General features: G+C 35.2%; 1 protein-coding gene across 6 annotated transcripts in view; it reads left to right on the forward strand.

The window, feature by feature from the left end:
* Positions 1 to 17,326, forward strand: part of ARHGAP12 (Rho GTPase activating protein 12) — a 121,662-nt gene extending 104,336 nt beyond the window's left edge. For 5 of the 6 annotated variants that reach the window (XM_086714627.1, XM_086714623.1, XM_086714625.1 and 2 more), the window contains 9 exons: positions 610 to 711; positions 4,843 to 4,941; positions 8,751 to 8,853; positions 9,660 to 9,776; positions 11,606 to 11,704; positions 13,020 to 13,097; positions 13,194 to 13,328; positions 13,555 to 13,657; positions 14,922 to 17,326. In XM_086714627.1, the coding sequence (XP_086570753.1) occupies positions 610 to 711; positions 4,843 to 4,941; positions 8,751 to 8,853; positions 9,660 to 9,776; positions 11,606 to 11,704; positions 13,020 to 13,097; positions 13,194 to 13,328; positions 13,555 to 13,657; positions 14,922 to 15,096 (1,011 nt within the window). In that variant the 3' untranslated portion in view covers positions 15,097 to 17,326. The remainder of the gene's footprint in view (positions 1 to 609; positions 712 to 4,842; positions 4,942 to 8,750; positions 8,854 to 9,659; positions 9,777 to 11,605; positions 11,705 to 13,019; positions 13,098 to 13,193; positions 13,329 to 13,554; positions 13,658 to 14,921) is intronic. The other variant, XM_086714624.1, reaches the window with a different exon arrangement.
* The last annotated feature ends 3,327 nt before the right edge of the window (positions 17,327 to 20,653 follow it).

Raw genomic sequence — 20,653 nt, forward strand, 5'->3', positions numbered from 1 at the left:
TTGACAACATAAATAGTCAATAAGGAAATAACTCTTGAAAGCATAATCAAGTTTATAGAATGTTTATTGAGTGGAAAACAACTTGATATCTGCCAGATATTATTTACACATATGTAAGAATAATGCCTTGCCTTTTGAACACATCATTTTACCTAGCCTATATAGTCTAGGTTCAGTTCCAAGCCAAAGGATACATGCATTTGTAAATTTCCAAATAAAGTATTACAATTTTCCCTCTCTAGGCATTGTTCCAATTTGTACTGTACTTGCATATGAAGGCCTATTTCTCTATGCAAAACATAGTTTTTCATCTAACTTTTAGAATTTTTTTTCTACACTGATGGGTGAAAAAAGATTTTAGTGTGGCTTCATTTTGTGTTTTTCTTATTAAGATGCAAGTCGAGCCATTTCCTTTTCTGTGAACGATATATTCATGTCTTGTAGACATTTCAGTTTTAAGGTATGAATTGTTATTTTATAATAAAGACAAGAATTTGAGGTAATCACCTATTTGATTTATTGTTCATAATATAAAATTGGTCTAAATTGTTTTTGATATGCTCATGTACATGAATATCACAAGGGTTTTTCCTTTTTTCTAAAATGAAGTTTGGGAGTAATCAGTCCAAGCCAGAGTTCACAGTGGACCTGAAGGGGGCGACAGTGGAGATGGCTTCAAAGGACAAATCCAGCAAAAAGAATGTATTTGAGGTAATACATTTTTTTTCTAAGTATAATTCACCTTCTTTAAATTTTTTTTAATGTTTATTTTTGAGAGAGATTGAGAGAGAGAACAGGGGAGGAGCAAAGAGACAGGGAGACACAGAATCAGAAGCAGGCTTCAGGCTCCAAGCTGTCAGCACAGAGCCCGACCCGGGACTCGAACCCACAAACTGCGAGATCATGACCTGAGCCGAAGTCGGACACTCAACTGACTGAACCACCCAGGCACCCCTATAATTCACCTTCTTAACCATAGTAATTGGGTGTTCTTTTTTTTGAGTTCTTTTGAGCTATATTTTAGTGCAACTGATTAAGGCAAAGTTGGTCTTTAAATCAGTTTGGTGTCATAATTTAAGGGGAAAAAAGCTGGTATAAAGATCTGGGCTTCACTTGCATAAATTATTGGGTCTCAGACTATATATTACAAGCCTTTGTTCCACAGTCTTGCCTTTCCCTACCAACAATAAAAAGGGTGTGGATTCCTTTACCTACCAAATCTAATATTGAAAAATAAGTTGAAACCTTTCCATTTTGTCATTAAAAATCCCCCACAGTAATATATGATTCTGTATCTGTTATTACTGCTGCATATCAGACCACCTTAGAATTTAGAAGCTTAGGAGAAAAGAACCATTTTTTTTAGTTGGGTTTGGCCTTTACTGAGCTGAGTGGTTCTTCTGATCTCACATGGGGCCATTCACGAGGCTTTAGTAGTGGCTTGACTGCATCTGGGCAGTCTACTCACATGTCTGGTGTTGTGCCAGCTGCTAGACCTCTTTCTCTCCAGGTTCTCTCACTCTTCAGGAGGCTACGCCAGGCTTCTTCACGGGGCCGTGTCAGGGTTCCAAGAGGGTAAGAGTGGAAGATATAAGACTTCCTGAGGCCTAGATTTAGGAGTCACACATCAGTGGATTCCATTGGTTAAAGCAAGTCCGAAAGCCAGCCGAGTGTTGAGGGTTGTGGGGAACTAGAACCCACCTGTTGATGGAGGAACAGTAAAGGCACATTGCAGAAGGGTGTGTGTTCGGAGATTGGAGGAATTTTCCAGACTGTCTTTGCAAACAGTCTTCCCAATCCCAGCCTTCCTTTAGAGCCTCATGTGTCAGTCCTTTCCTGTCTTGTCCAGGCATTTGCTGTTTTCCAAGTGAGACCTAGACTTTCCTGCTCCTATGATTTTTACTCTTAGTACCCAAGGCAGTCTCTGCTTATCACATGTTACCTGTCTTCCAAGACCCATGAGAAATGTGACCACAACACTGATGCTTCTTTTTTATTATGCTTTTAAAATAGCATTTAATTGGGGCGCCTGCGTGGCTCAGTTGGTTGAGCGTCCGACTTCGGCTCGGATCACGATCTCGCGGTCCATGAGTTCAAGCCCCGCATTGGGCTCTGGGCTGATGGCTCAGAGCCTGGAGCCTGCTTCGGATTCTGTGTTTCCCTCTCTCTCTGCCCCTCCCCCATTCATGCTCTGTCTCTCTCTGTCTCAAAAATAAATAAATGTTAAAAAAAATTAAAAAATAAATAAGTAAATAAAATAGCATTTAATTGAGTGTACCTTAGTTTACCATCATGTGTAAATTACGCTTCCCACTAGATAATTATTATTTTTTCAGCAGAGAGACTATTTTTCCTTATCTTGAGGTAAGAACTGACAGTATCTCATGTGCAGTGAATATTCAGTATTGGTAGACTGGCTTGACGGACTCTGGGAAAGTAGTACAAGAAAGGAAGTCAGTGTTTACTGAATTAACCTTGTAGTTTTAAGAAGTAATTTAGAGTGAAAGCGAATCCATGGTCAAATAAATGCAGACAATGGTGTATATTGTTATTCTTTCCTTAGAAAATCAGTGTACCCTGGAATATCAAAGCCCTGCAATATCTTGAAGGAGAGAATCTTGTTTAACTTTCTTCAATCCAGTATTTCCCAAATTAATATCTTAAATATCACTGAGGAATACCTTTTTTTAAAACATTACTTTGGGAACTGTATTTGAGGCATATGTCTCAGAATGTTGTATGGGAAACAATGCAGTATGTTCCTCAAGGAAAAAAATAAACAGTTACTAACCACAAAATAGGAGGAAGGCTTTCTCCCAATACCTCATTATTTTTCTTAGTCAAGTGGAAGAAACTTTGAAGCAAAGTGATTACACATAATCTGGCAGTAGCCTTCATGTAGAATAATACATAGTATCCTTACTTGAGTAGTTCATGATTTGACACTTAATTTAGTACTGTTTCTTTCCAAAAGTGATGTAACATTTATTGTCTGTGCCTTCTCTTTATACCAAGCCATTATATTTATTTGCCTATTAAATAGGAAATAATGAATATTTCACTCTTTCATATATTTTTTCCTACATTTATTTTTTAACTGGGGAGAGAAAAAAGTTCCTCAGATTTTCATAAAAAGATCACAGATTTTATTTCTTTACAAATGAATTTTGTTTTGGGGCACCTGGGTGGCTCAGTCAGTTGAGTGTCTGATTCTTGATTTCAGCTCAGGTCATGATCCTGAGGTTGTAGGATTGGGTCCTGCACCAGGTTCTGCACTGAGCATGGAGGCTGCTTGGGATTCTTTCTCTCTTTCTCTCTCTCTCTCTCTCTCTCTCTCTCTCTCTCTCTCTCTCTCTCTCTCTCCCCCCTCTCTGCCCCTCCCCTACTTGTGCACGTGTGTATGTGCTCCCTGCAACATAAAAAACACATAAAAAACATAAATTAAAATGAATTTTGTTTCAATTCTAATTGAAAACACAGCTTTGATACTTGGAACTTATTTTTTTTTCTGTTTATTTTATTTTTTGTTATCATTCATTTTATTTTTTTAATTTACATCCAAATTAGTTGGTGTATAGTACAACAATGACTTCAGGAGTAGATTTCTTAATGCCCCTTACCCGTTTAGCCCATCCCACCTAGCACACCTCCTCCAGTAACCCGCTGTTCTCCATATTTATGAGTCTCTTATACTTTGTCCTCCTCCCTGTTTTTTATATTATTTTTGTTTTCCTTCCCTTATGTTCATCTGTTTTGTATCTTAAAGTCCTCATATGAGTGAAGTCATATGGTATTTGTCTTTCTCTGACTAATTTCACTTAGCATAATACCCTCCAGTTCCATCCACGTAGTTGCAAATGGCAAAATTTCATTCTTCTTGATTGCCGAATAATACTCCATTGTGTGTGTGTGTGTGTGTGTGTGTGTATACATATCACATCTTCTTTATCCATTCATCCATTGATGGACATTTGGGCTCTTTCCATACTTTGGCTATTGTCGATAGTACTGCTATCATTGGGGTGCATGTATCCCTTCGAAACTGCACACCTGTATCCCTTGGGTAAATGCCTAGTAGTGCAATTGCTGGGTTGTAGGTTGGTTCTATTTTTAGTTTTTTGAGGAACCTCCATACTGTTTTCCAGAGTGGCTGCACCAGCTTGCATTCCCATACTTGAACTTATTTTTTAATGAAAAAGTACACTAGATTTCAGCAAGTTTTATTGCATTTGTGTGATGGAATTTGGGACCCTAAGTTATTAGATTTTTGTTGAGAATCTTTTTGTGAAAAAAAATTTCATGTTTTATAAAATAATTCCTCTGGGATTATTTTATATTAAAGTAAAAAATACTCTATTGCTATGCAGCATTACTTTAACCTTTCATCACTTAATGTAATGTCTCTTGCTGGTGGTTTTGTAGACTTTAGTTTAAATATATTCATTTATTTGGGGGCTCCTGGCCGGCTCAGTTTCTGGAACATGAGACTCTTGATCTTAGGGTTGTGAGTTTGAGTCCCATGTTGGGGGTAGAGATGACTTAAAATCTTAAAAAGAAAAAAAATACACACACACACACACACACACACATGCGCGCACACACACGTGGCTTAGATGAACATCTGACTCTTGATTTCAACTCAGGTCACAATCCCAGGGTTGTGGGGTCAAGCCTTGCATCAGGCTCTGGGCTGAGCATGGAGCCTGCTTGGGATTCTCACTCTTTAATAATTATGTGTGTATGTGTGTGTGCGCGTGTGCGTGTGCGCGCATGTGTGCACATGTGCATTCATTTATTTGGTTGAAAGCACTAACTACTTTTTTTTTTTCCTTTTCTCTAAAGCTGAAAACCCGTCAAGGAACAGAACTGCTAATTCAGTCTGATAATGACACTGTTATTAATGATTGGTTTAAAGTTCTTAGTAGTACTATCAATAATCAGGTATGTGTTTGACTTAGGTAAATGTTTTTACTTCAGAGCTGTTTTTCTTTTCTGCTTTCTAATTGACTATTGCATATCTAGTTTCCAATTTATATGTGATAAAACAGGTGGGAAAGGCACTGGTCAGTTTAGCAATTCCCCAGGGCTCGTGGAGACTTAACATTCTCAATTCTATAATATTTGCTATTAGTGGATTTTAAATAATTTTCGGATTGAAGGATTGGTCCTAAAAGAAATCGTTCAAGAAGAGGGACAAACCATTCCTAGTGCATAGTATTTATTCAATGATTGATGAATTGGGAATAGTGCTATTTGGTGGAGGCAAGTCCTAGGCAGTTATAAAATGAATAAAGCTATAGTCTCTTCATGAGCACCTTTTCTTTCCTCATGATAGCTCTCTAGCTACCCCTTAGGCGTTCTAGTTCCTCCCCTCACTCCCCTAATCATGGAGGTGTTCAGTACCCTCCCATTCCTGGTAAGTCTCCTCGTGTGTGTGTGTGTGTGTGTGTGTGTGTGTGTGTGTGTGTGTGTAATATACTATATATATATATATATATATATATATATATATATATATACTACACACACACACACATATATACACACACACAGCAGATATAGAATATATGTATATATATAACAATAACAACCAAAAAGAACCTCAAATTTGTATCCTGCAGCTGTGTTAGTAAGAGCAGGAAGAAACAACCCTAACCTTTTCAGACTATATTCTTACCCACACTGTATGGGGACATGTTCCTGATTAAGGATCATAGGTCAGTGACAAAAAGAAAAGTGAATACTGAAGAAAGTGTGTTATGGTTTTAAACTAAACAAAGACTGAAAAAAAATTGGGAATCACGGGCTTTAGTGAAGACTGAGAAGTCTTTCAGAGACTTTAGGTGAAGCCTCATTATTAATAAGATTTGTGATCTTGGGGCACCTGGTTGGCTCAGTCGGTTAAGCATCCAACTTCAGCTTAGGTCATGATCTCATGGTCTATGAGTTCATGCCCCGTGTTGGGCTCTGTGCTGACAACTCGGAACCTGAATCCTGCTTCGGATTCTGTGTGTACCCCTCTCTTTCTGTACCCCCCCCCCCCACTGGTGTGTTTTCTCTCTCTCTCTCTCTCTCTCTCTCTCTCTCTCTCACACACACACACACACACACACACACAAATAAATAACCATTAAAAAAATAAGATTTCTGATCTTACTGAGGTATTCTACCTCTATAGGCATCCATTTTTTTCACTTATAAAATAGGGAGGTTGGATTTGATTGTCTCCCCAGTATCCTTTTAAGCTCCAGTGTCTTTATGATGCACTCAGTTCAAAACAACCAGATTTGGAATCTTGAGTATTAACTCTTACTCCTCTTTTTACCTCTTGTAGCCAGTTATTCATTCATATATATATATATATATATATATATATATATATATATATATATGCAGTTTGTATATATTGTAAAACTCCTTTGCAGTTTGTAATGTTGTATATTTCTGAATCTTGTCTCTTCCTTTCCATTTATTCCTGAAACATGATCAGGACTATATGTTAGATAAGAGTCACTTCCCAGTTTTTCTTATTTCATCTCATCCCCCACCAATATGTTCCTAATAGTATTGCTGTATGAAACTTCCTAATGTTAACTTTATAATCCTCTCCTGCTCAGAAACCTTCTGTGACTCTCATTAAAATTCAACAACCCGAGCCCAGTCTGTCTTTTCAAATGTACCTTCTTTCTACTCTACCCAATATGGGCTTTCAGCTCTAGTCACTGTAATCTGTTCCCAATCCCTTGAAAAGCAAGTATGGCTGCATTCATTTAATAAACGTGAGAGTGCTTTATGCACTGGGGAGATATAGCAGCATGCAACCACATGCTACACATTTCTATATGGAGTTTACAGCCAAAGACAGAAGATTACTGAAGACAGATGACTGAATAGTTAATACAGTGGAATGTGGTGAGGTTTATGATGGTAAGGGATATACAACTTACTATGAAAATACCAATTAAGGAGGGGCTAACCTAGTGTAGGGGTCCAGGAGAGCCTTGCAGAGAGAAAAAGGGTTTTTTTTTTTCCTTTCCATTTAAGCCTTATAGGATCAGGGGATAAGCCAAGTGAAAAGAGAGTAACATCAACTATGAAATTTAAAATATATACTGTTTACAACGTGGCAAAAGATACTGTAGAAATATGCACAATAAGTGTAGAAAGAAGCACAAGACTCCTGCAGGGAAGATTGTAAAACTTGACTGAGAGACATGGGAGAAAATCTCATTATATGTTCATGGATTGAAAGATTCAGTAATGTGGAGCGCCTAGGTGGCCCATTTGGTTAAGCATCTGACTTTGGCTCAGGTCATGATCTCCTGGTTCACGAGTTTGAGCCCCGTATTGGGGTCTGTGCTGACAGCTCAGAGCCTGGAGCCTGCTTCGGATTCTGTGTCTGCCTGCTCGGATTCTGTGTCTTCCCCTGCTCACGTTCTGTCTCTCAAAAATAAATAAATATTAAAAAATATTTTAAAGATTCAATAATGTAGGGGCGCCTGGGTGGCTCAGTCAGTTGAGTGTCTGACTTCGGCTCAGGTCATGATCTCGTGGTCGAGTTCGAGCCCTGCATCGGGCTCTGTGCTGACAGCTCAGAGCCTGGAGCCTGCTTCCGATTCTGTATTTCCCTCTCTCTCTGTCCCTCCCCCGTTCATGCTCTGTCTCTCTCTCTCTCTCTCTCTCTCTCTCTCTCTGTCAGAAATAAACATTTTAGAAAAAATTAAAAAAAATAGATTCAATAATGTAAAGATATATTCTTCCAAATGATTTATAAATTTATATATTTGAGATTTTTGAACCTCCTTCAAAATCTCATGGAACTTGACAAGCTTGTTCTAAAATTCATACAGGAATATAAATTTGGTAAAAGTAAGACACTCTTGAAGAAGAAAGTGGAAGGGCTTGTTCTCTCAGATGTCAAGACTTTATAAAGCTGTATTAATTAATAGAACATGGTATCCATACCAGGCTAGATATGCAGATCTATGAAACAGAATAAAGAACACATACCTTTGGACACTTTATGCTAGATTTAGCGTTGTAAATAAGGAAGAATAAGCTTTAAAATAAATGGTACTGGGTCAACTGGATATCTAAGAAGAAATTAGAACCTTTTTTTATGCTCTACACAAAAATAAGTTCTAAGTGGAGTAAAGACATCAGTGTGAAAGGCAAAGCAATGCTTCTAGCTTTGAGAACTCACTTCAGTTTTTTAACCCATAAAAGTGGTCAGGCTGTACATGAGCCCTGGGATTTCTTTCAATGTTTAAAATCCATGAATTGTGAGTAATTACTAGCTATTGATACAAAGTATAATTTGCAACATTTGTTGGTGTGAAAAATTAATGTGCCCTAGGCTAGTTAGCTTTATCTTGTAGTATTAGCACAGAATGTAGCTTCATCATGTTCTGTCACCACAGATTATAGTCTGACCTTTTAAGTTTTGTTACTGTAATTCTTATGCAGTCGATCTACACAAGGGAAGATAGCCTCAACATCAGTATATAAACCCATTGTCATGTGAATTATTAGCATTTTTTCTCTTTTGAAATCAGAATTAATTTCCCCCATCTAGAGGAAAAAGAATACTTTTAAAAAGTTATCAAGTATCTAAATCATATATATCATATACTAATTAGTTCCCTAAAATCATTTAGGAGGATCAGTTACTGATTATAATGAGAACTATGCTATCACATCTAAAAATAGTTTCAAAAGTAATATGTGTTTGGGAAATCTGTAATCAATAGACAGTAGAAACTGATGAAGCAATTGAAGAGGAGATACCAGATTCACCAGGAATAGAAAAGCATGATAAAGAGAAGGACCACAAAGACCCTAAGAAACTTCGTGGTAAGTTATTCTTTATATGTTTTGCTAGTAGCCTTCAGATTAACTGAATGATTAGAAAATCATTTCTGCTTTTGTTCTCCCATATTCTGAAGAAGGTTAGGCCTGTTACAGGCATTGTCACGGACATATAACAATGTAAACACATGAAAATTTGATTATTTTAATTCTTTACTATCTATCGTTTGTGCTCTCAACTTTCCTCATATACAGTTCCTTTCAAGAAATTTACTTTTTGGATATTTTTTATGGTAACCAAAAAAGAAATCAGATTGATGGTAATGTAGGACGTTATTCACGTGGTCCCATTCTTAGTGTAGAAGTAATTATGATGAGATTTTGTTAGCTTAAAGTACAAATAATTGTGATGGATATACATATCTCCAGACTCCTAGTCCAGTAAGGATACTGCAGGATAGGGACTTGTTTATGTTTTATAGACATTTTTTTCTGGTCATTTTACCTTCTAAAACTGATGGAGAGTCAAAGAAGGTATAAGTAGTATCATTTATGAGACACTGAATATAAATTAAAATAACCAGTGTCTTAGCACACATACCAAAGAAGGTATAGTTCATTGTCAGTGTTTAGTGATAAAAATGAAATGTTTTGCTTGGTTTATCACTTTGAAATTGGGCCTGTGTTAGCTTGATTCTTCACATATTACTCTCAAACTATGTTAAAGTTACAATAACTGAATTTATAACTGATTTTTACATTTGAGATTAATATGTTTTGAGTGCTAGGTGGAAAAACTTTCATCAAGAAGTTCTTATTTTATGAAATGCCTAATATCTGTTTGTCTTAAGCCATGAAAGTGTCCAGCATAGATTCTTCAGAACAGAAAAAAACGAAGAAAAACTTAAAGAAGTTTCTTACACGGCGCCCCACTTTGCAAGCTGTTCGTGAAAAAGGTTATATCAAAGGTAGATAGAAGTGATGTTTTTACTAATGTTGGCCAAAATCAGAAATAAGACATTTTAAAATAAAAACTGAAAAATTTTTGACTAGTAAAAATGTTTTAATTCTTTAGAGTTACCAGGTTCATTGGTTAAAATACATTTGAGTGATTAAAATTGATATTTTAATGCACACGAAGGGTTTAACTAAAACATTGAACAGACCTAAATACCAGACAACCCTGTACCAGAGGAATTACAGGGATGTGATGGATGGATAGGAGACATGACAATAAAGATTTTTAGTTTTGAGATGCACAGATCAGAAGAAATTTTGAATAATTGGTCCCTAACACAGTAGAAAGAAAAATATTGAACAATTTTATCTTGATTGTTTGCTTTCAGTTTTCATTTCAGGTGATTTTAAAATTCATATAAGGTGTGTTTTCCTAATTAATTTTTATATTTGTTACTTCATTTATAAGCAGTAATAGCAATAATGCACTAACAGGATCTTTTTTTAATAAGAGTATTCTTTAAAATCACATATACTTGTGTATGCCTTTAGTTTTTACAAGCACTTTTAATTTCAATGATTTCTAGTACATGACTCAGTGACATTAATTAGTAAATAAAGATATAGGTAAAAGTAATATATAACACATACATGTCTTTGAAATTTCAAACAAAGACCATCACTGGAACATCTGTTTGCAAAGCATCTAAAATACACAAATGGGTTTCATTAAAAAGATACTTAAAACTAGGTGGAGTTCAGCCAATTAAGGGATTCAAATTAGCAACCTTAAGAGTTATCGGTAAACAGGGACTCTAAGATGATGCATATGAATTTTGTATATTGAGTTTAGAACCTTAAAAAAAGCCTGACAAGTCAATGAAAAGAAACTGCTATTAATTTGTTCACCAGGCTTTTTCATTGAGAAATATAAACTGTTGGTGCTTTATAGTGTTATGCTGCCTTATGGTGATAGGAGATTGTGTTTAGCACTTCGAGTATTTTGTTTTCCTGGATACTTAGCACAAATGTGTCATGTCAGAACTGTGCTTTTTTCTTTTTTTAATGTTTATTTTTGAGAGAGAGAGAGAGAGCGTGAGCAGGGGAGGGGCAGAGAGAAAGGGAGACACTGAATCCAAAGCAGGCTGCGGGCTCTGAGCTGTCAGCACAGGGCCCGATGTGGGGCTCGAACCCACAAACCACGAGATCATGACCTGAGCCAAAGTCAGACACTGAACTGACTGAATCACCCAGGCACCCCGTGCCGTGCACCATGCTTGTTTTAATACTTAAAGAAATATTTCAGTATTTACTAAGTGTTAAGTGTTCACCTAGGTTCCATGAATACCTACTGGTGTTCAAGAATTGCAAGGTCCCTGCCCTCATGAAACTTACATAAAAATGAGAAATGGACAAGATAACTTCAAATAGTGCTGACTACTCTGAAGAATTTACCATAGTAATAGAATAGAGAGTGATTGTAACTGGGTTACCTTAGGCTGCTCCTAAGGTTTTTCTAAGTAGATGATACTTTAGCTGAGGGTGGGAGGGAAAAGAAGGAGCCACGTTTGGGAGAGAGAATGGATCTCTGCAAAAGGTGTAGAAAACAAAAAGGCTCTCAGGTAGAAATGAGTCAGGGTGTTTGTGGAGTTTAATAAAAGCAGGACAGTTGAGTTGTTTGAAGTGGCATTGGAAAAGGGCAGGCAGATCACAGAAGGCGTAAGTCACAGTTGACGGTGTCTGGCACGGAAATGTCTTGATGGCACTGTGAATGGTTATCACCATGTTGCAAACTAAGTTTTAGCAAGATGGTTTATTTTAAAAAATAAATCTCTTTCAGATCAAGTATTTGGAGCCAATCTTGCTAATCTGTGTCAGAGAGAAAATGGCACAGTGCCAAAATTTGTGAAGTTATGTATTGAACATGTTGAAGCATATGGTAAGAATGATTTTTTTTATGTTAAACTTACTAACCCATTGTTTTGCCATCAAAATCCCTAGGATTTTTATGATTTTTGAGTGATAGAACAGTTGTAAGATATTAAGAAAAGCATCTTGTTTGCAAAAAACTTACGTGTTTATACTTATTTTAAATTAAGACCTTTGCAGGCACCTGTTGAATGTTCTGCACTTCTAGTTGATTAAGCGTATGGTATTCTTTGAAGCCATTTGGAGTTGGCATTTGCTTGAAATGAAGAAGGTGATTATGAAACTGAGTTTATTAAGAAGTGGTAGTGTAGAAGGTTGTGTTTACTTATCAAGAGAGTGTTCTTTCTCTTTAAAATAAAAATGAGATCACAGTTTAAAACTGTTAAATCAACTATGAAGTGTCTCAATAGACCAACCTTCTTATGTCATTTCCTGTTAAATAAGACTTAAACCAATTTATATTTTGGTTAATGTTAACATGTTTATAATACTTATACCTTTATTATATAAATATTATACTTAGAATTTATATTATACAAATATATAATATTTTCAATAAAATAATATCTTGATGGTAATCACATTAACTTGTATCTGTACATCATCAAAAACATCTTGTATAGTTAAAACATTTGCATAATTTGTAATTTCTGCCAGTTTCAGATCTTGTCTCTGATTTTTCTTAACACGCCTTTATTTGAAGTTATATGAAGAAGCACATTAGATAGTGTGTGCTTTGTTAAATGTGTACAACCTTATCATTTAATGAACATTTGAATTTTTTAGGCTTAATGGGATGAATTTCAAATGATTCTATTCCATATATAAAATAAGTTAATAAACTCTGTCAAATTATCAATAGTTTTTATAGAACCTTTACTTTTTAATTGCTAGCTTATATTAAGTTTATTACAAGCACTTAATAGGACAGCCATGTTTGAAAGAGTGCTTTAAGATGTACATCCACATTATAAAATGTGCAAAAAAAATGGATGGGCTGATTTTACTGGTTTCCTTTACCTGTTGAACTATCCACAGGTGCAGAAGTTTATCTTAAATTGTTAGTATTTCAAGTTTGATGAGGTGATTTTTTTGAAATGATCCACCAGCTTCATGATAAACAAAGTAGAATTGTTGCTGTTTATTAAACATTTCCACCCCCTCTGTCTCTGCCAAGCATCTATAAAAAGCCAGTTAGAGGAAAAGAGTATTTGCCCATTTGATTTTAGGCTAATGTTAATGAAGAACGATTCTGAAACATGCAAGCATCTTTAGAAGAGGCAAACACCTACTTTAAACACAAAAATACTGTAATTTTCTTTTAGGTTTGGATGTTGATGGGATATACAGAGTAAGTGGCAACCTTGCTGTGATCCAGAAACTGAGATTCGCAGTCAATCATGGTAAGATTGTACTCCCTATTGTTATGTGCAAAAATGCTCATAACTGTTAGAATAAGTTTAAAGTAAGTTTTAAAAATTTCCTATTCTGTTTTTCAGATGAGAAGTTGGACTTGAATGATAGTAAATGGGAAGATATTCATGTTATCACTGGAGCACTCAAAATGTTTTTTCGAGAATTACCAGAACCTCTTTTTACATTTAACCATTTTAATGATTTTGTTAATGCAATTAGTAAGTATGTCATTACACTCAGTTTTTTTTTTCTAGATGTTGAAAGTCCTCTCTACTGATTAAGCTACTACATTCTGTTTGATCTTTTAAATCTTTTCAAAGGTTTTACTTCAGCAATTTTAAATGTGACCACCAGATGTCACTGTGTATTACCAAATATCAGGTTCTAAACTATGTCACTGTTTTCAATTTCATGCAAAATCTCCAGTTATTATCTCTTTTTCAGAACAAGAACCAAGACAGCGAGTCGCTGCTGTTAAGGACCTAATCAGACAGTTGCCAAAGCCAAATCAAGATACAATGCAAATTCTTTTTAGACATCTCAAAAGGTAAGAGGTTTACCATGAAAGAAAGAAAGAGAGAGAGAGAGAGAGGGAGAGAGAGAGAGAAAGAAAGAAAGAAAGGGGGAGAGAGAGAGAGAGAGAGAAAGAAAGAAAGAAAGAAAGGGAGAGAGAGAGAAAGAGAAAGAAAGAAAGAAAAAGAAAAAGAAAGAAAGAAAGAAAGAAAGAAAGAAAGAAAGAAAGAAAGAAAGAAAGAAAGAAAGAAAGAAAGAAAGAAAAAAATAGTAATTAGGGTGAAAAAAAGAAAAAAGTAAGACAAATGCATGGTTATGAGATGTGGCGTGGTACCCCCAAGGCCAGGTCAATGTCACTGAGACATTGGTTCAGGTCCCAGCTGAGCTAATTGCTATCTTTGTAACTTGAAAAAGACCATTCCTTTGGGCCTAGTACCCCATAGGCAAATGGTCTGCTATGAAAGACATTTACTTTAAGTAAATATTATATGTAAGCATTTATATAATACCTAGCACATAAGTGTCCAGAAATTGTTGAAGTTAGTTAATATGAAAATGAGATTGGTTAAGTGATGAATATTAAATTTAAATTACCGTTAAAGCCATCATAGCTTACTGCTGTAGTTGTTACTGTAGTTACTACAGTACTATATTTATATAGTTAGTATAGTACTATATACTGTAGTTACTATAGTTACTGCTTAGCCATTTTAATAACTGATTTTTGTCTTCTGATAGAACACTAGAATACTAAAATAAATTATCCCAACAAAGGAGATTTAAAACACACATAAAATGAGTAAAATGAAAAATTAATCTCTGTACCCTAATGAAATTTTTTTCCCCATCAATCTGGTGGAGTAATTATTGTTACCTGAATTGTAGCTCATACTTACATCTGTGTCTTAATTTTGTTAGAGTATATACAGTTGTACCTTTCAGCTGTGTTTATCCAAAAGAAACTTTCACATGGTGTTTGGACTGAGTTCTACTTGGTTAAGTAGCTTAGTTTAGGAAAATGAGCATTATTTCTCATTTCTCTTTTTTAAAAATTTTTTTTGTTTATGAGAGAGAGAGCAAGAGCACGAGTGGGGAGGGGCAGAGAGAGAGAGAGAGACACACACACACAGAGGCAAGCAGGCTCTGTGCACAACCTGAGCTGAAGTTGAACACTCAATAGACTGAACCACCCAGGCGCCCCATTATTTCTCATTTCTAAATGCAAACTGTTTATAATACAATTTGAAGAATTTTTCCTCTCTGCTTACTCTTTTAACAATTTATTTTTTCCTTCTTAGAGTTATAGAAAATGGAGAAAAAAACCGAATGACCTATCAGAGTATAGCAATTGTTTTTGGTCCCACTCTGTTAAAGCCAGAGAAAGAGACTGGTAACATAGCAGTTCATACTGTCTACCAAAATCAGATCGTAGAATTAATTCTTCTGGAAATAAATTCCATCTTCGGGCGTTGATTCTTACTGAAGACAACCTGTGGAATAGAAGTTGGATTCGATCAGATTTCAAACCCTTAATATGATGTGTTTAATTTTGGACCAAGCAGTTACTCTTTGATTTTGCACTTTTTGGAGGGATCAGAAGGGAATGGGAGAGTCAAGATGTGTGTTAGGCCCTCATATTTGCTGCTTTGTTGCAAGTTGATATAACTGTGTGTAATTTTGAATTAATTTTATCCTGAATGTGTGCATTTCATACTCTGAATTTCAGTGAAAATCAAAACTTGCAATTCTAACCAGTCGTATACACTGGATAATTTGGTAAGAAAAGTATGTTTTTTTGTTTTTTTGTTTTTTTCAAACTGGATAATGTAGAATTTCTTCTCATGATTCGTTAGATTCATCACTTGATAGAACAGTACTCACTATCAGTTATTTTGAAGACGCTCTTGGGCATTCTAAACGAAATGAAGTACATCCTTTTTGAAACCTGTGTATTTTTTTTTCAGGGTTTCTGCATGCAGTGGTAGTCTAAGTACTACAAGTCACTATAACCCAGATGTAATCCCTTGTGCAGCCTTGCTGCCTGTTAACTGTGTTGCACAGCATCCTTACTGGATGGATGTCTTAGTTGTTTGTTTGGGCAGCACACTAATATTACTTAACACACTGTGATACTGGAGTTTAACTTAGCATAAGTCAGTTCAGGGTATTTTTGGGCTGTCTGTGCTATACTGATTTGTAGCTAAGCATCCTAATTCTGTCTAGTGCCATACTGAGTTCTTGGTATGACCCTGTGGAAACAGACATTAGTTGATGTAAATATAAGCTAAAGACAATGTCTTTTAGCTTATGTATATAATTTTGTTGTATAGTCTCAGAGTACATCCTAACCTGACATTTCTAATCATGATATTGGTAATCTTTTCCGTGAATATTAGGTTTCCTCCAGAAATAGGCTGTTATTTGAGAAACTTAACTGTGTGCACTTTTAGATTTTAATTACATTTACAGGCAAATCACTGTAATGCAAATGGTACTGGAAAAATACTGAATAGACTTGCTAAATGGCAAATGCACTACAAGAGGAACCTTTTAGATAATTTAATATGTACAGAATACATTAGAAAAAATTTATTACAGAATTCTAACTGCAGTATGAATAGTGGAAACCCATATGTAAATTAGATGGATGTCAAATGGAAAATGACATTGCTAAATTTGAGAATTTCTTTTTACATTACTAATGTAGGTTGATTTGTACAATAAAACAGGGTTTGGAAGGTTTTGTTACAGAGAGCATGGTCTGTTAAAGATATTTTAAGATGTATTTTTCTAGATTAACTGATGTATATGAAATGTCTAATCTGAATAAAGAAAACTATAAGAGGTTTAGAGATTTTCCATTGGAAATGTGCATTTTGGTTTTACTTTTTTCTTGTTTTTGCATTTACTGGCATACTCTTATACCTCATTTTTAAAAAATCAATTAAATCCAGCATTTCATGTGGTAAATATGTTTTCCTCATTTTCCACACCTTTTCTGCTCCCTGCCATGCCAATACCTCCTCCACTATCCCCCCTCCAATTTTTATTTCTTCATCAATATTTAAAAGTGGATACTTTTGTAATTGAGACTCTTTTCTTAGAATTGCATTTGTAATTTACAGATTGCCTTCCTTGGGAACAAATAGTTTTTGTATGATCTGCCTAAAAATCTCTCACCTGAGTTTTGTGGTAAAAATATTGTTTGTTGTTGTGATCTTGTTAGATTGGTAACAAACCAAACTACTTGATAGCTATGAAAAGCAGATTGTTTTGGGCAGGGAGAAAAAGCCCCAAAATAAGAATGTTTATATTTGCCTAACAATGTCCTGAACAATACAATATGCTTTAGAACTGACCCATATAGTGATTGTATGCCAGCAAAACAATTAGACTCAAACCAGTGATGCTCTTTTTCTTGGTAGCTGTGGACGTAACAAAGATTAAAATTGTCCTGTGTTTCTTGTTTCAAAGTACATACGTGTGTATGTGGGGTCTTAAATGTTTTATTAGTCTACAGCTAATTCGTTTATTGTAATATTGTATGTACAGTGACATAAATGTCTTGTGTTTTCATCTTTGTGAATTAAAAATTCTCACTTTTTTTTGTAATAGCAAAACCAGTAATATTTTCCTGTCTTGATAACTTGATTTTTAGTAGAAAACATGTTAAAGGCTGAAATAAATTGTCAGTGGAATTTCATTTGCTAATAGGCCTTTTCCTTCAAAATGTCATTTTAAAAAGTAGTTGGAAATTGAAAGGAAAAGTATATTCAAATATGAATTAGAAGAAAAATGTTCATTTAAATTTTACAGCAGTAAAACTACCTTTTACTCTGGAAAAATGATGTTGTCTTTTAGGTAGAGGCAAATCTGCAAATATATATATATATTTTTTTTTTTTTCTTATGGGAAAAGCACCAATGGGATAATTCAGCCAAACTGGGCTGAGGCACATGTATGTGTATATAAATGTGTGTGTGTGTGTGTGTGTGTGTGTGTGTGTGTGTGTGTGTGTGTGTGCCATTGCTTACATACAAATGAAAATTTCATTAATAATAATGGCAGATATCTGGAGACCTTTGTGTTATTTTAGTTCTATCCCATGATTCTTTGTAAGCCTGTAATATTAGATGTTAAGATAGCAGTAAGAGGAGAGTTATTCTGTAATTTTGCCAAGAGATTCTTTTTCTGCTCATGAGAGAGATCCTCTAATTAAATATTTAAAGTAAACATGCACGTTCCCATGACACTAATTTCTCCAACATATTTAGGCTTTTAAAAGACACAGAGGAGTCTACAACATGTCATTTTAGTAAAGAAGAAAATAAAAATAGTCAAATGGGCATCATGCTGTCAGTGGCCTAATAAAAGTCAAATGTTCAAAGATTACATCTATAGAGACCTGAAAATTGGTAGAAAATAAGATTTTGTGGAATTTTCTAGTTTCTCTGAACTCTAGCCATCAGCTCTAATGATCCTCTTTTATAGAAAGCACTCTGTAGTACAAGACTAGAGAAGGTGTTTAATAGGGACTGTAGCCTGTAACAATCCTAGATGCGGGGCATAGTCTTGTTTTTGTTTGTTTTTTAAACAGTATTTCAATATAACTACTACAGTTGTGTTAAATGCAACTTTCGTTTTAAACCAGAACCCCCCCCCCCACACACACACACACAAAAAACAAATAGCGAAGGGGGCTGCAAAACAAAATCAAGTCTTACAATAATGGTGTATTAGAATCTATTGGAAATTCACAGGCTGCAAACCCAGGCCAAGCAGAGTCAGACTTCGTATTCTAGAGAAGGGGGAGGAACAGAATGCCTAATGAGACATTCTATAACTACTAAAGACAAGGGAGTTCTCCTGAAGAATCTCAATTAGTCTTCTCAACTGAAGTTTTGTGGGCCAGTGGTGGCTGTAAATATATTCAGCTGGATTGAGCTTTTACAAATTAGCCTTATGTGAATATGGCACTTAAATGAACTCTTTCATTTCCTTCATTGCTTCCCTTCTCCCACAGGAAAAAAAGGAAAGAAAAAAAGCACTTTCATGGTACTCTCATAAACAGAGCACTTGTAGAACAAGGTAACTGTTTAACAAACCATTACAAAATGTATTTAGAAAAGTCTGATTTCTTAGTTTTTTCTCATCACCCCCCCCCCCTTTATTTTACTTCCTTTCTGTGTTTTCAGAAAAACAGTTTTTGGTAAAGATTTTTAAATTATTAATGCTGGTAGCTAAATCTTTCAGGTAGTTCTAATAGTTGTAATGTCATGAACCTTGTAACGCTAAAATTTGTGGTGACATCATACCAACAAATGATGCTGTGGAAGCTCTTATCAGCAGGGCCTTTGCAGAGGTGAACATCAAACACTCATCTATCTCATGGTGGAGTGACCGGTGAAGATTCAGCATAGCATTCAAGGCCTTCTTTCTCCTCTTGGACATTTTGAGAGATTGTTTATATTTAGGCAAGAGAAATGGGACTCTTAGACACTCAAGTAAAACTGAGTCTAACTGATTGATAAAGCAGGACAGAACAAATAGGGGCCCTAACATTCACAGCCTTACTTTATGGAAGCATAAAATAAGAAGCTTAAGGCTGGAAGGAAGACCTATCTTGATTAGTTACATTATTGTCTCTTTAAACTTCACAATCAATTTTAAGTAGAGCATATTTTGCCATGTTCAAATACTATCATTTGAAGAACAAAATAGTAAGTTCCCTACCTATTCTGACCATCTGTTTTCAAGCTAAGTTAGTTTTTATTTATGTGGTGTATTGAAACTTCATTTACTTATTATTTATTTACATTCTTTAAATTTTTTAAACTTTTAATTTTTTTACTTTTATATATTATGTACATCTATTATGAATATAGATGTGGCAGAGAGGGTATGTATTGCTTTCTGCTGGTCTCTCCTAGTTCTAGTTGTATAATCAGGCTTGAGTGGTTGTACTTCTACCTGCTGACATTCTGGATTAGCCATTGTGTTCATTAATCTCTTTAATATGGATGTCTGCTTTCACTGGAGTTCTAGAACTATGCTGTCCAGTACTATAGCCACTGCACACATGTGGCAACTTAAATTTTCATTAAAATTAAGTAAAATGAAATTCAGTCACAGTAGCCACATTTAAAATGTTCAGTAGAAATGTGGAGTCTATGGCCACCATATTGGACAATGCAGGTATAGAATATTTTTTATCCTTACAGAAAATTCTTCTGCACAGTGTTGTTATAGAAGGTTGGTTGTGAGGAATAAGCAATTACAAAATACAAAATTCTTTCAAAAATATATGCTCTAAAGCATTATATTTCATAATTCTCCCTCATGCGCATCTCAAGTACATGACACTAGAAGAATTTAAAATCAAGAAGAGATAGTATTTTTATACAAGGGCTGCCAAACTTTGAATATTTGTCCCATTATATGCTATCATTATAGGGGGCTGGGAGAGTAGTAAATGTGATTAGACTTCTAATACAGCTCCATCAAAATGCTTGCAATTTGGTGAAAATCAGTTTGAAACTGTGGCTTAAAAGCTTCAGTTGACATTGTTCTCTGGAAATTTAGGAACTATGAGATAATTAACATTTCTGATGCTATGTCACAGTATTCTTGCATTCAGATTTTAGGGACTTTTCACCTTGGTGGGAAAGATTTTCTGAATGATTTTCAAATCTTTCAAGATTTTCTGAAATCTTACTTTTTTTTATTCTTTTATGCAATCTTTATTTATAAAACTTAAAAAAAAATTAGATTCAAGCTAGTTAACATACAGTGTAGTATTGATTTCAGGAGCAGAATTTAGTGATTCATCACTTACATATAACACCCAATGCTCTTCCCAACAAGTGCCTTCCTTAACGCCCATCACCTATTTAGCCCATCCTCCTCCCCACCTCCCTTCCAGCAACCCTCTGTTTGTTTTCTATATTTAATGGTCTCTTATGGTTTGCCTCCCTCTGTTTTAATTTTATTTTCCCTTCCATTCCCCTATGTTCATCTGTTTTGTTTCCTA

The sequence above is a fragment of the Puma concolor genome, chromosome B4 (genome assembly GCF_028749965.1).
Source record: "Puma concolor isolate L17-30 chromosome B4, mPumCon1.1.hap2, whole genome shotgun sequence".
NCBI lineage: Eukaryota > Metazoa > Chordata > Mammalia > Carnivora > Felidae > Puma > Puma concolor.